At 41.2% G+C, this 20,914-nt stretch overlaps 1 protein-coding gene across 1 annotated transcript in view; it reads left to right on the forward strand.

The window, feature by feature from the left end:
- PDE11A (phosphodiesterase 11A) overlaps positions 1-20,914 on the forward strand; it is a 421,332-nt gene that overhangs the window by 273,294 nt on the left and 127,124 nt on the right. The window contains exon 10 of the mRNA XM_032637562.1: positions 2,182-2,232. Within this exon, the coding sequence (XP_032493453.1) occupies positions 2,182-2,232 (51 nt within the window). The remainder of the gene's footprint in view (positions 1-2,181; positions 2,233-20,914) is intronic.

The following is a 20,914-nucleotide window of genomic DNA, read 5'->3' on the forward strand; positions in this document are numbered from 1 at the left end:
CAAAACTATAAAACTATACAATTTGTAAAAGATAGCAAAAAGTATGGATTCACAACTTTAGAATAGGCAAAATTTCTTAGAAAGGACACTAAAAACAATACACTACACAAAAACTGACAATTCACACTTGATCTAAATTGAAAACTTTTGTTCATTAAAAGAAAATTGGGATACATGTATATGTATAACTGATTCACTTTGTGTACACCTGAAACTAACACAACATTGTAAATCAACTATACTTCAATAAAAATTTTCAAAAAATAAAAATAAAACTGCTTAAAAAAGAGAAAGAAAAATTGGTTGATAAAAGGGTACAGACTTTCAGCTATAAGACATATAAGGTTTGAAGATCTGATACACAACATGGTGACTAGTTGATGACAGTACTGTATAACTGAAATTTGCTAAGAGAGTAGAACTTAAATGCTCTCACACACACACAAAAAAAGATAAGTATGTGAGATGATAGATGTATAAATTAACTAGATGGTGGGAATCCTTTCACAATTAAACAAAAAAAAAGAAAGAAAGAAAGAAAATAATAGATAAGCCACAGACTGGGAGGTAACATTTTCAAAACATACATCTGACAGAGGATTTGTATCTAAAATATACAAAGAACTACACTTCAATAATGACAAACAAAACAAAAGAACATGTTAACTGGACAGAATTCTTAATCTGTAATAATTGTCTGCTTCACTCATTCAAATAGTTTCAATGTAGTGAAGTTAATAGCTTTTATTATTTAAAAAATAATAATAAAGGAAGTAAGCAAAGTTGATTTAAATAAAGGGAGTGGGTAATATGCCTTATATACTAAAAGCCTGGCCGCACAACACCCGGTGGCAGAGATTTTGAGTTTCAGGGGAATTTTTCTGTAAAGTAGATAAAGATAAATTTTGAAGATTGAATCTACAGAAAGAGACTTGTAAATAGTAAGAAGTTTTAATGGCAGCCAAACTAAAGTTTACCATAGTAAACTATGAACCAAAAGAGCAAAATCTGTTCAGTTATGAAGATGCTGGCCCACACTCCTACAGCTGGGAAGCGGTGGAGCCCTTTCAGTTGGGCTGTAGAGGCTGTGTTCTAACCTCTGTGAGACACTGCCTCCACTGTGGCTCTGCTTCTATCACACGGATGGTACATAACTTGGGTCAGTGTTTCTCAAAGTCCTTGGTCAATAGGTTATCAGGTTGGAATGTTCCTAGATTAATATATCACCTAAAAGGAAGTTCTGTGGCTAGATTTGGGAAATGCTGAGTTTAACAAAATAAAATGTGTTACTTCGCTTTTCAGAGCCAAACATGCACTGAGATTCTCTAAGGTTGGTAGTTGAAGAGGGAATTAGCTTTTCTCAGATTTAGTTGTTTGAGATATGTATAGATTAAGGCTGGGACTGATAGCGTATATATAATATATACATTACGTTTGTGCGTGCGTAAGTGTGTACATATACCTTATAACATCCAATACTGACTCAAGCAAATGTGAGTTTATTTGTTCTACAAAACAAGAAGTCTAGGGCAGGGCAGTCCCTGGCCAGCCTCATTTCTCTTTCCCTTTCCACTCTAGACCTATAACAGGCTGTCAGTAGGACAGGGAAATAAAATCCTCTTACAAAAAGCATTGCAGATGATTGGGCATAACAATGTAATCTTTCCTGTACAACAGAAGCAGGCAAGTAAACGTAGACCAGACATGGAAATTGAGTCAGCAAGCTACAGTGTTTGCCACAGTACACACACACATGCACACACAAACACGCATACACTTGCGCACATACGTACATGCACGCACACACGCACCCCACCTTTTAATCTATTTGTGTTCCAAAGCATTTCACAGGACAAGTATTCACATCTTTGGGAACTGTGGTCTTGAGCCACATTATGTCCCTTTGATAAAATAACTACTTATAAAAACATCCTGATATAAAATACTTAGCCTTTAACATGGGCTGTTGTTCCATTCCACATTGTAATAGATTCCACTGGAGTTGCACAGATGACAATCTGTGTCACAGACTGTTACTGGAAATACCTCGTCGTGCATTAGCATTCACTGTTAATGTCAAGGTGATATACATGAGCAAAATTTATTTTTAAGCCAGGAGAATTTCAGAAAATTGAATCATGTCTCGTTATTAAAGTTTCTTTTCCTTTTTTTCTGAACCAGGTGCTATCTTATCATGCAACATGTTCAAAAGCTGAAGTTGACAAGTTTAAGGTAAGGGAGCAAATGGTGCCCTAATGGTGCATAAAGTTAAACTTCCCAGGGCTTTCGGACTCTTTGTTACTTGTCTCTAGATCGAGGTCTGCCCACTGAATGTTGGGGGAATAGAATTAGGGGAAGGCATGTTTGCATATTTCAGTTTTAGAGGGTAAGAGGGACTTATATAGAGCTGAACGGCCCCTTCATGATCATTGAAATGATTCAGTATTTCTTTCTTTCTTTTTTTAAGTATGCAGGGTATCAGAAAAAGATCTGTGTAACATGGTGAGAATCAGGATGCCTGCTTTTGGCCTCGGTCTTACCTCTAACTTTCTGTTCACTAAAAAATCTTAGGGCTTATATCTTCATCTGTAAAAATAAGTGAGGAGATTAGGATAATAGTAGCTACCATTTACCAAATGCTTACTTTGGATCAGGTACAATACAAAGCATGGTGCCAGTGAGGTGACAGCTGACAACAGAGGAAGGAGACAGAACAGCTAAAACCACAGCAGTCAGGGTCCATTTGCCGTAGAGATAAACATCCTACATACCACCTAGAATATAAGCACCAGCAGGGCAGTGCTTTTTGTATGTTTTGTTCACTGCTCTATCTCTACTGCCTTTCACAGTTCTTGGAACATAGTAGCGCTCAATAAATACTTGTTGAATAGTTGCATGAATGAATGATTGAATCAATCCAAAAAGCATTAGTGTTCTGTAACTCAAAACAATTAGTCATTAAGACAATGTTCAAAACATGGTTATATATAATTTTTTATATTTTATATTATATACATTTGATAAATATTTCCATCAAAAATATTTAAAGATTTTTTACTTTAATCAAGTTCAGTTACCTAGCAATTCTACTTATGGAAATAAGTTTCCATAAACATTTTACTGTTTTGTGTTTTATATTTTTACCATTTTATAATCATCTTAATTGCTAAAAGATGAAAGGGGCAGGCAGGGAGAAATACAGCAAAGCTCATAATGGACTAAATATGACTGCAGAAGCTATGTGATGGGACATGTCTAGAGCTAGAGCAGCCAAAATCAATAGCTGTCTACTCTCTAAAAGTATTGCCCTATGTTCAGGCTTAATTCTTTCCTTAGAGTAAGGCAAACACCATTGTCTTGGAATTTGCCATGCTTTTTTTATTTTTAGTTCACAAACATACTAAAAACATGAAGTATTTAAATCTGAGAAAAAAATGGGTTATTTCGTCTTAAAATGATCAAGATTACTAACTAAAGTGATGTATTCCAGATTTTATCCTGTAAGATATTAGTGAATATCTTGTTACAATATAATTGAGATATAGTAGATAATTTTAACCTAATGGCTTTTTTTCTTGATATATAAAGTAAATAAAACATTATCATAATGGTAGCTGATGTCTTATAATTGCAGTGGGCTTAAAATAATCCTGCACATAGAAAAGTATTCACTGAAGTTTCACAGTAGAGTGTGTGCAATGGCAGTTTCCTAACATTGTAGCTAAATCACAGTAAATAAGTGCTTTGTTTTGACCAATATATACAAATAAACTATGCATATATTCAAAAATATTGTAACCTTGGCTACTGCAATACTTTTTTAACAGAGCTAGTACTATATATCTATATGTATGTATGTATAACATATATATTTAGAGAGAGAGGGAGGGAGAGAAAAGAGAGATTTGAAATGTAGAATCAGAGTTATCCATGAGATTTCATGAGTTAAAGAATGGCTGAGTTTCAGTGTGTTGGATTATGCCCAGCCGGGACCAAGCTAGTGATCAGTGATTCAGAGATTAAGCCAGAATTTTGGGAAGAAAATTATTTCATCATCGAGTGCTAACAGGATCTGGAGGTCAAATACATATGTATACAGGTCAGATTCCAGTTGCAGCCTAAGCTTCACCATATCTGGGATTCAGACATGTCTAGAAGACCAGTGAGATGTGGTCTGTTTACATGAGAGACTAAGAGGGCTTCTGAGTCAAAAACTCCCTTTTGGGAGTTGAGGCCATGGGCCTCAGTGTCTGGATGATTCCAGGTTCAGCATGGAGTTTGTCTCTTGGATTTGTCTCTTACTCCAGCTTCCCATGGATTCATGTTCTCAGCTAAGAACATGAATGAACACAAAAGGCATGGACTTTAGTATGGTTTCAGTGCATTAAATTACCCCAAGAGCACAGGGATTCCAGAGTGTCAGTAGCACACAACAGGAAGCAGCAGCCCAATGGAAGGAAGCATCACTATGGCCAGAGGCAAGACACCTGCCTACCAATATGACCAGCAGAGGTGGAAGGACTCACTGCGAGCTGAGTGGTCACATCTCAAGGACAAGAACCTTGAGTACTCCCAGGAACAAGTAGGAGAGATGGAGATCCCAAAGTACTGGAGAGTGTGATACATACCGTTAATCACTTTCAATTCACTACTATTTGTACTCCTAGGTGGTATGGCCTAAAGGAACACAGATTTCCTATATGATAAACCTGTAGTGAATCTTCAATAATCATTCATGCTAGGATGATATCACATTACCTTTCCACTTACCTTTTCTTCCTCTTTCACACTCTTCCACATTTGGGGATTTCTTTTCCTATTCTAGAATGCCATAAGACAGGGGGAGGGTGTTTCTGTTCATTTTGTTTTGTTCGGTTAACCCTATTTCTCCTGTTGGGAAAAATCTCCTTGAGAGGTGTGTGGTGGTGGGTGGGTGAACGGTGGTTAGAGAGTGATAACCGTCCCAGAAGTGCACCTAGATTGTCTAAGCAGAATAAGTAGGTGAAACAACATATAATTGCTCATCCAAGAATGTCAGAACCTAAGCCCATCTTTGTCATTCTAATATATCATTATACCTTGGGAAACAGTCCTTTATGTAGGGTCCCCTGTACATGAAAAGATCACAGAACTTCCTCAAACTAATGAGTTAACTTTCTGATTCAGGTTATAATACTAGTTTATCCTTTATGGGTTGATGCCCTGTGCATTGAATGAGGAAACCAGGATCTAAAGAATGGTTTTTATCCTCATTAACATTTACTGATCTTCCTTGAACTTGAAATAAGAAAGATGTGCCCAGAAAATTTGTGCAGATTTTAGTGCCTGTTTACATCTCTTCTGCTCGGTGCAAACAGGAATAATGTATAAAGACCGTATTGTCAGTTAGATCTCTTTGAAGATGACTGGTTTAAAGGCTTTTAATAACCTGAAGATGTCAGCTGTGATAACATAAGAAAATGAGTTTAGTACACCAATTATATGCTTCCGTAATTTTATGCACTTTCCTAGGATTCCAATGCATTGGACAGACCAAACTGTTATCACTATATATGCCAGTTTACCAATTAAAACCAACTCATGGACGTCCTCATGTTATATTGCCATCTTCTATCATCCCTTCTTTCAATTCCAAACTGCAAGCGTTATGGCTGCAATCAGAGATGAACTCCTTTACAGCACTATTTAACTGCCTCAGTAATTAAACGCCAATAACTCATGTTGGGTGTTTGGGTTTGGACTGCCTCTTGCATATTTCAAGTTTTCAGTGTTATTGCCTAGGCCACAAATTAACATCCTGGTAAAGCAAATAAAGTACTGAGGATAGGTGCTCCCTGTGGCCTTTACGTACCAAAATATGAATGGCTACATCAAAAATAGAATCTTATGGCCTCCTCTGTGAGATGGATGGCAGGGGACAGGCTGAGCAATGGGATGTGATGTACTATTTTTGTAAGTAATTAAGTTTCGGGAGACATGTTTGACCCATGAAATATTCAGATGTTATAATAAGAAGTTCCTGCCCTCAGAACCGCCCTTGCTGCTATGCCGGTGGATGTGTCTGTCATAGGGCCCTGCACAAGGGTTCTTGCACAGGGAGGCAGGAGTTGGGACTGATCCCCACCTGGCCGGCCAAGTGCACGGGATGCTTTTTAGTAATGGAGCCTCCAGAGGGTGCATCTTTTTCTAATTGCAGGAAGGCAGCAGGTGTGCTGACCACTGCCCTGCCAAGCTCCATTTGTGGAGCTGTGGAAAAGCCCAGTCCTTGCAGCAGCTTCTTGCAGAGGACAAGTGCACTGTATAGAGAAGGGAGAAATGGCACAGGGCACTGTGTGGCAGAGGTTTGGGTAGCTCGTGTTCCCCACCCCTGTCAGTAGGGAACATCTTCCAGCTGCTCTCCCGCAGGCTGAGTGTTCCCACAGAGGTGCCTTCACGGCCCAGGGGTAACCCCAGGCCTCAGGGTGCCAGGGAGGGAAGAAGAACTCTCCCTTGTTTCTCTAGTCTCAGCCCTCACAACCTTCATGAAAGGCTGCCTTTGGGAATCTCAACAATGACTTTCCAGTTCACTCCAGCTTATTTCTAAGGTTGTTTAAAAGATGACTTCGCAGCATTATGAACAGAATTTGGCTATCATCTTACACCTAACCTATTCTGTCTCCTCTCTGGTCCCCCCCACCTCTGGAATTGAGGGGGTTGTTTTGACTTTAAATAGTATTTATGCCGAGTTTAATATCAGATTTTTTTATCGTCAGGGAAAGTTATTGAACCTTCAGCAAGAAATTGACTGCAGGGGAAACAGCTGAGTCAGCACCCTGATGTGCATCTTCTGCTCCTAAGGCAGCAGACTGAGCTGATGGCCTGAGCTGCTTAGGACAACCCCATAAATATGTGGAGTCCTTGTGTTCAAATGTCCATGTGTTCATACACAGTCCTCTTGATGGATTGTGTCTTAATCAAATGCCACATCAGAAAAAAGATGCTTGTACTTTGTCATTCCAAGTGTAGAAAATACTAGGTGGGGTGGGGGGGGGGCGGTTATGTGAGGGGAGCCAGGGCTGCGAGTCCAGGCTGATCTTTCCTCCTGCTGAACTGAGCGTCTCTGAGTGGAGGGCTCTTCAAGGACCCACCTGGCCAAATACATCCTGTGGTGACCCTGACCTCCTCTCAGATCACCTTAAATAGCCACTGTTTGTCACTTCTTTCCATTTGAAAGCTGTCTCCCAAAGGGCACTATGAACATCTACTTTTCCTGGGCGGAGATCCTCCCACTTTCTTGCCTCTACCCATTAACACAGCTGGGTTCCCTGCGTTCCTTACGTGTCACACTTGAAGGCCCAGGGAGTCTGAGCCTGAGGGAATGAAATCAAAGGCAGTTCGGTTTTGGTTTCAGAGCAGTGACAGTCCTGAAGGTCCAGGGAAGACAGCAGTGTAGGAAGACAAGGTGGCCCAGTTAGAGCCCTGACCCCTGAACGATGAAGGCAACTGTAAAGGCCAAAGGGCTCAGAACCTTCCAGAACACTAGGGCATCTGGGCCTGGATCACTCTCCCTTCTTTCTGGTTTTCTCTAGTAAGAGCCATCTGCAACTATAGAGATGGAACCGGAAATAAAGAACCAATAGCCCATCACTTCAATGATGTGGGCGTGACTTAGCCATCACAATGGTTGGTTTTCTCTCTGCTCTTTCTTCAGTTTAGGTAGAAGCTACAAACTCCTGTTACGCTCCCCTCACCCTCCTCTCCAGACGTGCACTGTAGATGTAATTGTGCAGTTATCTTTGAGTCCTCACGCCCCCCACTCTCATGTGCTGTCCCCTCCATTCGGACTCGGAACGTCTCTCATCATCCTCACAGCCATCACAGTTCAGGTCCTCCTCTCTCACACATACGGTGGCTATGCAGTGCTCTCCTGTCTGGGCTCCCTGCTGCACTCCCAAATTCATCCTGTACACAGCTGCCAAATCAGCAGTACTCTTCCGTTGGTGCCAGTTTCCTTCTCACAATGCTTAGCATCTGCTATAAGCCTTTGGAGTCCATCATTACAAATTCTTTCAATGGGCATTACAAGTGCTCTGAGCTTTAAGCTCCAGTTCACTTTTCCAGCCTGTTTCTCATGCTCCCATTTACCCACCCTTCACACGAGTTCTATGTGATGTTTTCTCTCCATACTTTGCCCTTCCCTATCTTTGTTCCCATCCTGCTCCTCTCTCTGCATATTTAAAGTCCTAACAGGCCATCTCATCCTGCTCAGTTGCCCCCCAACATGAAGTCATTCTAACTGTCCTTCAGGCCAAGGTGATCTGCTCATTCTTTCATTGTACTTATCAGTGTCTACCCTGTGATATAAATCTTCGTGCACCTGTCTAAGCATCTGGTGAAACTAGGAGCATTTTTAGGTGAGAGCCCTTGTCTAATTCCTTTTTGTAACCCTTCAATCACCTAAAGCCATGCCATGCTCCTGGGTGCTGGAGAAATTTCTACCAAGTGACCAAATTCATTGAACTGTGCAGTTTTGATGGCAGAGGAAGTTACAACATGTGAGTAGAATTTTGAAGCAAGTGTCTATGACATTGAGAGTGTCTGCAAATCCTGCCTCAACCCCTTGTTTTAAGCTCTTGATGATTAGTTTTCTGGATTTCCTATGAAGCATAAACTACATGAAAATAAAGGGATTCATTGTCTTTGTTTAAGATGTTCTCTTTGGAGTATTCAGTAACGACAATATCTGTCCTTCCTTGCTCTACAGCAGGGCAAATTAATTCTTAGTTGATTCAGCAATTTCTTTAATGTTAAGTGAGATTCTTCAGTCACGTGTCCTGCTACCAGTACCCTGCTGACTAAATTCTTTAAAATTATTATTTTCTTGAATCTCAGGATTCCTATCTAATTCTTTTTATTTGTATGAGCCTGTATTCTTTCCCTTCTACCTATTTTTGAAATTATGTACTGCTTTGGTAATTCTGTATGTTTTCTTTCAGTTGAAAATGGATCTATTCAAAATCTTAAAAGCGTGTACAAATCATGATTCTGTTGGTTCCAAGGTACCATCTGAAATATGAAATTAGGAGAGAGTGTCTGATTGAAGGGTTTTCTACAGTCTCAGTAGCCAGAGCTGCCCCTTTTAAGGCAGTCTTTGTAAGGCCACAGACAGTAAGGCAAGAAAGAGCAAACATGTAAGTAGACAAAGCAGCCACCAAACCTCCTGACTCATTTAAAATTTCTAGGCCTCAGGTTTCCTCATCTGAAAAACAAAGCCATCTCCAGCTATAAAACGCTATAATTTTACAAGCCTGTAAAATTTATCTGTAGGAGGGAAGGGGAAAATAAAACAGAAAGCAACATAAAGTTGACAAAACATCTTGGGGTCCTTATAATTTCTACATACCCTAAGCTTTAAATTAAGCTTTGTTTAAAAACTTGGGTGTTTAGTAGAAGATTTGGCTCAACTTGATTTAATTATATATTATAAGTGATTTCCAAAGCCCACCGTTGCTCTATTACAGTTGAAGGGTGAAATAGTACAGTAATACTCGTGAGGAAGATAAGTGATTATTTTAGGTAAGACAAGAGGCTCAATCTCTTCAGAATAAAAACTTACACTAGTGCTACCTGTAAATGTTTGAATGATAATATCTTTTTTTTTTTTTTCGGTACGCGGGCCTCTCACTGTTGTGGCCTCTCCCGTTGTGGAGCACAGGCTGCAGACGCACAGGCTCAGCGACCATGGCTCACGGGCCCAGCCGCTCTGCGGCATGTGGGATCTTCCCGGACCGGGGCACGAACCCGTATCCCCTGCATCAGCAGACGGACGCTCAAGCACTGCGCCACCAGGGGAGCCCTGATAATATCTTAAATAATGACTTTTTAGTATATAAAAACCTTTTCATACCTTTATCTCACTTGAGCCTCACAATCTCTTGGTGAGGGCAGGGTTATCACAGCTCCATTTTACATATGAGACAACAAGAACCAAAGCACCAGCAAGAACAATGCACATGCTTGGCTTTGATTTTTCTCTCCAGTGTTTTATTTTGACTCTGAAGACAGTGCTTCTTTCCAGGTGGCTGAATAGGAAAGTGTAAGCAATATCATGGATTTTTATCCTGAAGCCGCTTCTTTTGATCTAACTATTATCTTGGAATCTTCATGGCATTTCAACAGCCTGAGGGCCAAATACGCATGAATGGTGATGATGTCTGAGAAAAACAGAATTTTGGGCTGAACTTAACATAGACATTTTAAAAGAGACTTTTTGTGGTATTCTTTGGGCAATCAATATATTTTATTATTAGCTATTTTATTAGAAGCTTCTTTTTGTGTTGTGGTTGTGCCGTCCATGTGACTTCTTGCCCTGGGGTTTCAGACTGCTTAGAAACCTAAGGAAATTGGAAACAGCAAACATTATGAAGATATTGCATCATTCTTAGCAAGAGGGTACATGATCCATTATTCTGACATCTTGCTTGTCTTCCTTACAGTCTGATTGGCTATCTAGCTGTATAGAAATCTCTCGACATCTGGAAAGCTCAAAGGAAAAAGAGCAGTCTCACTTTATTATCCTGTGCTCTCCAGACCTGCCAAGTACCTTGTAGGAAAGATAACAAGGATATGAGATTGCAAATATCAGTTTAATGATAAAGCACTTGTCAGGAGATAAAGTCTTATGCTTAAGGCATGAGAACTCATGAACTAGAGACTATTTGGGGGCAGACAGGAAGTGAAGAATGTGAGACTGGGTTTATGTTTCTATATTTCCTAGGGTGATGTATGATATTAGGGACATCATGAGAAATAATCTGCATATCTGCAATATGATGACTTTAACACAAGACATTTAAGGTAAATCTTTGAGGATTTTTAGAAGTTATTCTGAATTAATCTCTGTATACTGCCCCAATTTGTGTGTGTGTGTGTGTGTGTGTGCGCACTTTAGCTCAAAGGGATCAAGTGATCCGGAGTTTCAACTCTGGCTTTAGAAAAAGATCTTGCGGCATTCATTGTTTCCAAAGAGAAAAGCAACAGAAAATCTGTGAGAAAACAAGATCTGAGATGAAACACTTTGGCCACTGGGTGCCATCCTTGCTCCACGCAAGGATTTGCTGAGCTGCATTTCTAGGAAAACGGTTAAAACCTAAAAGGCAGTAATTTTAAAGTAATTCCAAGATCTAATAATGTGTGTGTGTGTGCATGACCTGGAATACGTTAGTGACACAGGCAGCTTATTCATTTGCCCAGGCGCGAGGCAGAAGGATTGGGAAAATCTCCCTGTGGTTCAGCCTTATCGACAAAGCCCGGTCAAAGCCATCCCACTGGCTGTATCCCAGTGGGCGGCCAGGGAGGCCCCTTGGAGGGGCTGGGAGTTGGTGGCGAAGCGATGTGGATGGTGAGGTAGTGTGGTCAGTAGCCAGAGGTCAGCTGGTCAGATACTCCATTATTCTCATTGTTGCGCATGCACTGCAGCATGCCCGCAACAGGGCTTGAACGCAGCCATCTGAGGGGCTCTGCTCTGTCCCGTCAAAAGCAGCCCTTTCATTACCAGAGCTGGTGGAGCTATTCCACACTCTTCTTGCTAGGAATGCTGCTGGTTGGTGGTATAGTAACTCTGTTTCTGGTGCTTTTGTTTCCCTAGGAGCAATTCATGGAGTTTTTACAGACATCACCTTAACCAGGCATCAGAAGCCCCATAGTCAGTGACACAATATCTGTGCAAGATTTTGCTGTCTTTGCATTAGACACTCATATACATAAAACCAAGAAATTAAACTCAGTATTATGAACAAGAATAACCACAGAGACTATTCTTAGACTGTCGTGTAATACAGGCTGAGGTTTCCATCCAGGGCCTCAAACATTTGGTTGGGATTAAAATGAATTAGTGTGTGAACAAGCAAGAATTTTAATAAAAATTGAAAATTTGTCAGTCACACTATAACAGAGAAAACTCTAGAATCCTTTCTGTGAGACCATGTTGTAGAAGGGATCCAAGCTCAGAATAGATTTTGCCTCATGCCCCCAGGCTGGGGGCCATGCAGCTGGCCTCCTAGTTGGCCCTAGAAGGTGGCCCAGAGCAGCGCCTACGGGTACTTCCTTAGATTCACTGTAATCAAAGCCATACACCCATGAAAGGACAGTGTGAGAAGAGCTGGTGAGAACTTACGAAAGGGCAGGCTGTTTTCAACCTATCCTGGGATAAAAGGCTTATATACTATTCTGCTGTTAAGCATGTCCAGGTGGATGGACTTTAAAATACATTTTCTAGGCTTACTGTAGGATAACCTGATACCAATCATTATATACGTCTAAATATTGCTGTTTGCTCAGAGTAGTGCTATTATAGCTGTAGCATGCTTGCTGATCCAAAGTGCTTTCGTAGCTCTTATTTCATTGAATGTTAACAGAGAGGCCTTTTAAGGAGGCATCAGTGGCTACATCCTATTTATGAATCAGGCAGCTGAGGGAGACAGCTCACTGCCAGTTTGGGGGACTCACTTTTTGCTGCTGAGGTCCTTTGCTTGGACTCTCCTGCCCAGTACCTGTTCAGTCCACTCAGTGTGACGGTCACCTGGAAAACAACAAACGTTTCATGAACGTTTCATCACATGCCAGGTCTGTTTCCGGTGCTTTACCTGTACTAACTCATTTAATCCTAACAAAACCCCTACTATTATTTTTCTTATTCTATAGATGATGAAACTGAGGTACAGAGAAATGCCCAAATAATTATAGGGTACAAATGAAAAAAATGAGATATAGGTAGGCATGCTGAATTTGTTATATTCCCTTTCAAAATGATGTGGAACCCTTTTTATCTTAGATTTTTCTGGTCCTGGCTTGGCGCTATCCTTATGGTCTGATTATGAGCCCTTCTGTAATTATGGCTTAGTTCCTTAATAGACGAGTTCAGATTTCAAGAGATTCTGCTGCGGGTGTTTGGGTTGATTGGTTTTTGTTGTTGTTGTTGTTGGTTTTTATTTTAACATCTTTACTGGAGTATAATTGCTTTTCAATGGTGTGTTAGTTTCTGCTTTATAACAAAGTGAATCAGCTATACATATACATATGTCCCCATATCTCTTCCCTCTTACGTCTCCCTCCCTCCCACCCCTCTTTGTTTTTAAGGTTACATAGTTTGTAAAGTAATCCAGCCCAACTGTTTCAGCAAGTGTGCTTTCTCTGCCTTTAGCATTCTGGAAAAGTAACTTCAAGGGATAGGTGTATGGGATCTAAAAGCAATTTTCCCCCCAGGGTAAATCCCAAACAACTCTTATGCTGAATGACCCCATTCCTCTCTCTACTAGGTTTATTTTCCTAACATATAATTCATCTCAGGCCTTTCCGGAGGCGGAAGGGAGGTCTGTGAAAACCAAGCTTTGTGATGGTTTCTGCAGGAACAGGTGGCCATCCTCACCACTGGGCTTACATGTGTCAAAGAAGTCCGTGAAGCACTGAAGCTAGATTTTAAGGAAGGACACTTTGTACTCTTCCCCCGACTACCAAGAGGAAAGCCCTAGAATTCAGAAAAGAAAGAGAACAGGGAGAGATGCTTTCTATGACTTCGTTGTTCCAATATGAAAAATCATGGGAATCTCTCTCCCTGTAAAACCGTGGAGAAATTTATGCTTCTGCCTGAAATATCTTTCAAACCATCAGTGATCTCCTTGAATATAGCTTTCCTCTGGTTCTCTGAGAAGTTATGTGTGAGAACAAAGGCTGGTTATTTTGATAACCCCCTTGAAAACCAAAGGTCCAAGTATCGGATTGTTAGGGATGTCTCTCTGTGCAGTTGGCTATGTTCAGCATCTCTCCCCACTGGAGCTCTTTCTCTCCCTGCACAGTAATTCACTCATGAGAAGGCAGGATTGCTTAGGGTGCAAGGTCCCCGATAAATCTTCTATACGTAAGCCCAAAGTTCCTCCCAGGAAGTGCTACAAACGGGAGTACACTGCATAGCAAAAGGAAGATCTGCCCCACAGACTGTGCTTGTGAAGCCAACTGACCACTCCTGGAACTGGCTGCAGTAAGCACCCCGGTGGTCCCTCAAGCCAAATGGACAGAACTATGTCACTGCAGCTTGAGCCCCCAGTTGTGCTGACTACAGCCTGGCTTTCCTTACAAGGGGGTCACCATGGCCTCTGTCAGGGCCTAAGTTTCTAATCTTTCAGCAACCCCATCTAGAAAGAACTATTCCCAAGCTCCAGTTTGGAGAATCTTAGGGAAGTTTTCCAGCTGGTCCAGTTTTGGTCAAGTGCCCATCCCTGGACCAATCAACTGTGACAGGGGCGTAGTCATTGAAGAATATGTCAGCCCCCAGGACAAAACATGGTTGGAGTGGAAGAAGGACCAGAGCCCCAGAAAGGAGAGAGGTACGAGGCAGATAGTATCACAGCTGTCCCTCACAGGTGAGGTGTATATGCACGTATCTTTCAGATTCCCTGAGGCACAGGTGAGGTGCTCACAATAGCCCCTTCATAATTCATAATTTGTAGACACTGGGTGATACCCGCCAGTGATCTATCTGCTGAAGTGGTTTCTCGAGAGACTTTGTCTAGGTCACATTATTGAAAAAAAAGTTCTATTATGTCCTGAAAGCATTTCTGTATCCAAAGCTAATCCCACTGATGGTCACCCTGATTTGGCTCTCAAACTCACCCAAACCTTATAAAGCAAATAAATATAACTTCCGGGGATGTGCCAATTAAATTGGCCCAGGAACTCCTCATTAACAACTGCTTCATCTGGTCCTATCATAACAGTGTCTTTCTATTGTGCTTGAACACTGGAGGCTCTGATGTATAACCAGAAAAGCGCCCTTCAACTGGATCCACCAATAAACCACAGATACCTTCTGGAATAGTCATTTTTTCGTGAACTAATTAGGACCTACTAAAGAATTAAACAGATCAAAGCCAAACATCCCTATATCTGATGTTTGAAACTCGCAGTAAAATAGCTCAATTCCTGATCTACTTCCTGGCCTCATTAGAATTCAATTAGTAGAAGGACATTCTTTCCTAGAGGCTCTTTGGCAGATTTGTGTATGAACAGTTAACCCAGTGTTAGCAAAAGCAGTTACTTGAATCCAAACAGCTCTCCGGCTGCAAAGAGAATCCCAAAGCTGTTTAGACAAGACTTTGCTTATCCTCCCACCAGGATGCAAATATTTTAAGTGGACAGAGGGAGATAAAATGCAGTCAGTGCTGGTCCTGACACTGACCACATCCTGTGGCCCCGGGATATTTGGACTTGAAGGTCAGGGGAGGAAGGTGAAGGAAGGGACGCTGGAGACAAGGAGACAAAGAAAAATTTAAAAGTGTTTAAATTATTTCCCTGAATAAACAAGTTTGGACTTTAAAATGTGTCAACACAGAACTACAAAAGATATGGAGAAATACACATATATTTCTAGGACAGGTAGAACTGCTAATCAGACCATGAAAACAGGGTATTGAGGGTAAGACAACCCTGAGGGTTTTTTTTCTTGCTTTTTTCCCATAACCGTTCTTCAGATGCCTAAATGTAGACTCAGGGAGATTTATTTTTCTTCTACAGGGTATGTTATGGTTGTCACTCAGCCTTGAAATAGTTTTCCTCTCCAGTGGAACATCAGGCCAGTGATATATTTGCATAGTTGTTCCCACCTGTCACTTGTGCCAGCCTCACGCATCACCATGCACAGAACGCCCAACCAGCCAATGGCAGGCTTTTAAGCTGCTGCATTTATGGGATGTGTTTTCAAAATATTCGCAGTCACCCAGCAACAGGAAAAGGCATTTCATTGGCTCTCTCCCTGTCAGCTAGAAAGGAGGACAATTGGATGGACTTCATCTGTGAAGATCAAGATGAGGCAGTGGAAAGGTGGGGAGGCTGGATGTTTGAACATCCGAGCCTCTTAGTGGCAAATGTGATATTTTATAAGTATAAAGCATGATGTTTTTGTCCTCCCCCCTGGCCAGTAAAAATCTAATGTTAAAGAATAGCACTGACACCAGGCAGGCAGTTTTCATATGCAGTGTCATAAAGACACATAAAAGATCAAACTTGGCCCCCAGTCTTATCTGCCCGATCAAAGGAAGGGCTGCTGAATTTGGAGCCTCAGTGAGAAATAAATAAGGGCAGGGCTTTTTGATGTGGAAACAATTAGCCTCTCTGCCACAGGTGGGATGCCATCTATAGTGGATATTCTAAATGTGATGTAAATCCCTCAAGTTACTTTATCAATATCTGATCTTGTGAATTATCTTGCCCTTAAAAATTTCTACCTCCTCTTCAGGCTGACTCCACCCCCCACCCCCCACCCCCCACCCAGAGAAGAACCAAAGAGAGGGCCAAGGTACAAGTCAAGGTGACCTGGGCCCTGAATAGCAGGCTATTGGGACCCCCCCAGGCTCCTCTAATTTCTCCTTCAGGTGGTCCCGTGCAAGCCACACAGGAAAACAGGGTTTTCTCTTTCTGTTTTTACTCTTTCCTTGTTACTATAGGACAGAAAATTAATATTGACTGCATGCATATGTGAAATCAAAGCCATTAGGGAACCAAAGAGCAAAACAAAGCTCTGAAAAGAACTCGCCGTAAACCAGACAAGGAGAAAAATAAGTTCTTCAACTGACAGCACCCAGTCCTTGCTGAGGCCCTGGCCTCTCTTCACTTCAGGTTGTATGATGGAAGGACATAAGCTCTCAATAATTAAAAACAGCTAAACTCTAAAGGCTTCAATGCCAGGAACATGTGCATATCCTGTCATTGGTTAAGGAACGTTAGTGGAATGCAGAGCAGGCAGTTGGTTGTGAGAGCTCACTCAGCGCTCAGTGTAACTCTTCCTTGCCCACTCCCCTGAGCAACTGCTCTTGGCCACCTTAGGACAGCCAAATGGAGGGAAGGTGCTATCTGCTCTTCCTGAGAGTTCGTGGGGTTGGAAATTAACCACAGCCAATAGTAATTATAATTAACAACGGGCAACATATTAACAGTAGATCCAATACGATTACATGCATGTTAATTCTGTACACGCACATTAATAAATTAGTATGTGAATACCATTTCTGTGTATCTCTAATGGGTATAAATATAATACAAATTTGCCTTAGCTGGACTCAAAGCTACTTGAAAATTGCTGTATCTCCAGTGCCTAACCCAGTGCCCGGCTTATAGTCGGTGCTCAATAAATATTTCTTGAGTGACGAAAGCGATACATTGATGACTGAACTGAGGTATCAGCCAGTGACACAAAATTTATGAATCTGCGTGAGTTTCACAAATGACAAACCTTGGAAAGTTATGAAACATTTCAATCTTCTTTTAACTGTTTGGGTGTATGTTTCTAGTGGAAACTAAACTCAGGAGACCTGAGTTGTAATCTTGTTCAGTCACAAGTCTATGAGATAAATATTATTATTACCTCATTTTATGGGTAAAGAAACCGAGGGCTAAGAGATACAGTAACTCACCCCAGGTCACAAGCATAAGATCTGAACGCAGGTCTAAGCCAAATCTCATGCTGTTAGCATGGTGTGAGTCTGCCTGCACACCTGTGTATTTTTTAAGTACTGGTATGTGAGCCCGTGGAGCAGGACATGCTGCCTTTCCCCGCAGCATTAACCCTTCTGCTTCAAAGCACAGTGTAGAACGTTGAGGAGAAAATGCTTATGTTTCAGATACCATTTTGGAGATGATACAAAATAAACTGAGAGTCAAGATGCAGGATGGATAGAAAACCTAGAACTTTCTGAGCTCTAAACAGGTCATCAGGCCCAGACTGGAGTCCCAACCTGTTTCTGGTGGTGGGCCCTGTAAGGCGGGTAAATGGATTGTCTGGATATAGTTTTGCCACTGCCATCACTAGACCTGCTGCAAGTCCCAGCTCTGCCTCACACTTCTAATTCTACCGTGGGCAATGCCTTAACCCCTCTGAACCTCCCTTTCCACAGTCAGAAAAGTGGGATAATAGGAACCTCCCCGAGGGGTTGTATAAGGATTAAATGAGTTGACAGTATGGAGAGAACTGTATTTATCCTGGCACATTGCAGATGCTTGATACATATGGAACAGCTCTCTCTCTCCTATACCCTCAAATGAAAAGGATAAAGAATCTTATTTGTTTAGCAGATTGTGAAAGGAGTCCATGGAATTACCCAATTTTTCGCTCTGATCTTATTTAATTGATAAGTGTTGGCTCCTATTTAAGGAGGAAAAGAAATGCATTCTCTATTCCATCAAAACTCTAGAAACTCAGAGACAAGGTTGCAAATTTGAGCTAGAAATTTACATTCAACAAAGCTTTCCAAGGCTCCAGCTACCAGGCTATTGCCCCGGCTTTCATTTCCCAGGTAAACTGCACCAATGATGGGAGTTTCAGAGGCCTCTGTCACCTGCTAGCTCACGTGGGAGACAGGCTACCCTAAGTCACGGAGAAAATCTTGGAAGGTTTACCTACAGCAGGGGGTCTTACCATTTTTTGTGGAAGAGCTATTCCTCACGTAAAGCCATGATATTAGCAGGTATGGGTTTTCAGGAAAGATTCTGTGTGAAGCAGGCAAGCCTGTCCCTTCCCACTGAAAATGTCAACAACCAAGGAGAAGGAAGCATGGGCCTGTGAAACCAGCACATCAGCACATGGGCTAAAACTTCAAGATCAATTGATGATTCAGATCTCACCCCAGAGAAAACCTTCTCTGACACATCAGAGCTTTGGAGGGCTTTTTTCTCTCTTACTCGCTGTGGTTCTATATACTCGAAAGGGGATAACTGGGATGCAGAGGTGGCCTAAGTGGCAGACCTGGGTCAGAGTGAGTATCCTGACTGGACATTAGACTCACCTAGGGATGGGAACTTTTAAAAACAATACCGATACCTGGGCATCACCCCCAGACTGACTGAAAAGAAGTGGGGCAGAGGGCTGGCTTGCTATATGTTTTAAAACTTTCAGTTCATTCTATTATGGAGCTAAGAATGAAAAACACGGGTCTGGCTTATGTCCAAAACTGGTGTCTCACAGAGCACCATTCCATGGAATATTAATATGTGTCACACATCCACAATAAGTGTTCTGGTAAATACTCAATTCAATAAAGTTAAATAGGTGACTTTACTGCACCATTTTTGAGACTTTATACCCTCGTGGGCATTGTGCCTCATCTGGTAGAGTACATATCGACTTTGCCCAGCCATTTTTGACCACATCTCTGTCAAAGCCTCTCAGCTAAGGGCGTCTATATCAGGGTGTCAGGGAACACCAGCCTGAACACACTCTGGCCTGGGTCAACACATCATCAAAGGAAAGAAAGGCACAGAGTCCTGAGAACAATGAGTAGGGGCGTCCGGCAGTGGCCATGCTCTGTAATCTGAAAAGTTGTGGAACGTCCAGATCCTAGCATTGATACTGTTCTGAGAATAAGCCTTTAATTATTGTGTTTATCATTAAATAATAGTTGCAATAAAGACTTGTCTCAGGAATTTCCAAAGAGCAAGTCACTTTAATTACAGTAATGTATGTTTCAAAGCTGCTCCATTTTTATTGTCCGTATTTCTACCCTGAAAAGAAAATGTATTGCTGTTTTGAGTTATAAATTGCCTCAAAGGAGGGCAGCTCCTAAAGATTCATCTTGCCTTAGAATATCCAGAGATGCTCAGAGAGCAGGGCTTTACCTCCAACTGGGGATCTTGGAAAGGAGGTGGAAATAAAATGGAATTGACAATGATACTGAGCCTGAGTATGTACAGGAATTAACGACGTACTATCTAACTGCCTAAAATAAAAGTGGGCAGTCAGTGACTTGTATTTTACTGGGCAGAGGTGGCAAGCTTTCTTATGTGCCACTGAGATTATGTACTGTTGTAAATGAAACCTCAACTCCAATTTTCAGGGTCTGAGAAGGGAGCTCTCTGAGTCTGCATCTTCCCTTCTGTCCAGGACGTTCTCTAAATATCTGACCTATTCCCTTTTCCAGTGACCTCATCATTTTTCTGTTCGTAGTGTCAGTAGTATATAACAGTCAGCGATTTCTAAGTCATAGTAAAATAGTGACCATACTCCGTCACAAGCATCCAAGGACCTCAGAAATTACTCAAGTTATGTGTGATGAAAATAATAGTATTAACAATTATTATTATCATTATTATAGCTATCATTTATTGAGCACCTACTATGTGCCAGGCACCTTATATGTCATATCGTAATTTAATCATAAAAACAATTCTCTGAGATTAGTGACTTGGCCCTTCTTGGCCTAAGCTACATCTTAGAGAGATAAAATGACTTGCTCAAGTCAGCATCAAAGCTGGGATTGGAACTACTGCCTGTAAATGCTCTTTGCAGTAAGGCCTGCTCCTAAATGTATGGTATACCTTGTTCCATTAGTTAAAGGAAATGACAATTAATATAAAGGAGATAATGATATATGTTTATAACTTCATATGTGAACTCTTTCAGTATACTGAGACTTTAATCTCTGAATATAATTTTATAGCATTTTTTAATTTTCTTTTTTAGCATTTTTTAATTTTTAAAAGAATATTTGGCATCATATAATTGTGGTCCTTCTTTGCAAAATGGTTTATGGGGCTGCAAAGAACAGATTAGTGGATACATATATATTTATACAGACAAAGATAGACATACATGTACCAGCTTCTTTTCCGTCTAGTAAGCATCCTTTGATGTCTTTATTAGGGGAAGATGACTTTCTAGACCCATCTCTGTGGCACATTAACTCCTAGTTCTTTGGGGAGCTGTGATATTGGATTTGCTCTGTCTGGCCACATTTCTTTAATGAGCCCCTTCATGACACATTTATTGATGAGAAAGCTGGCTGGAGTGAGGAACATGTCTGTAGCCATAGAAAATAACAAAGCTAACTTGCTTCTTAATCCCACAATCACTACCCAGAAAGAGGAAAATAATGTTTGACATCCTTAAGCTGAC

This window comes from Phocoena sinus, chromosome 7 (assembly GCF_008692025.1).
Source record: "Phocoena sinus isolate mPhoSin1 chromosome 7, mPhoSin1.pri, whole genome shotgun sequence".
Lineage (NCBI taxonomy): Eukaryota > Metazoa > Chordata > Mammalia > Artiodactyla > Phocoenidae > Phocoena > Phocoena sinus.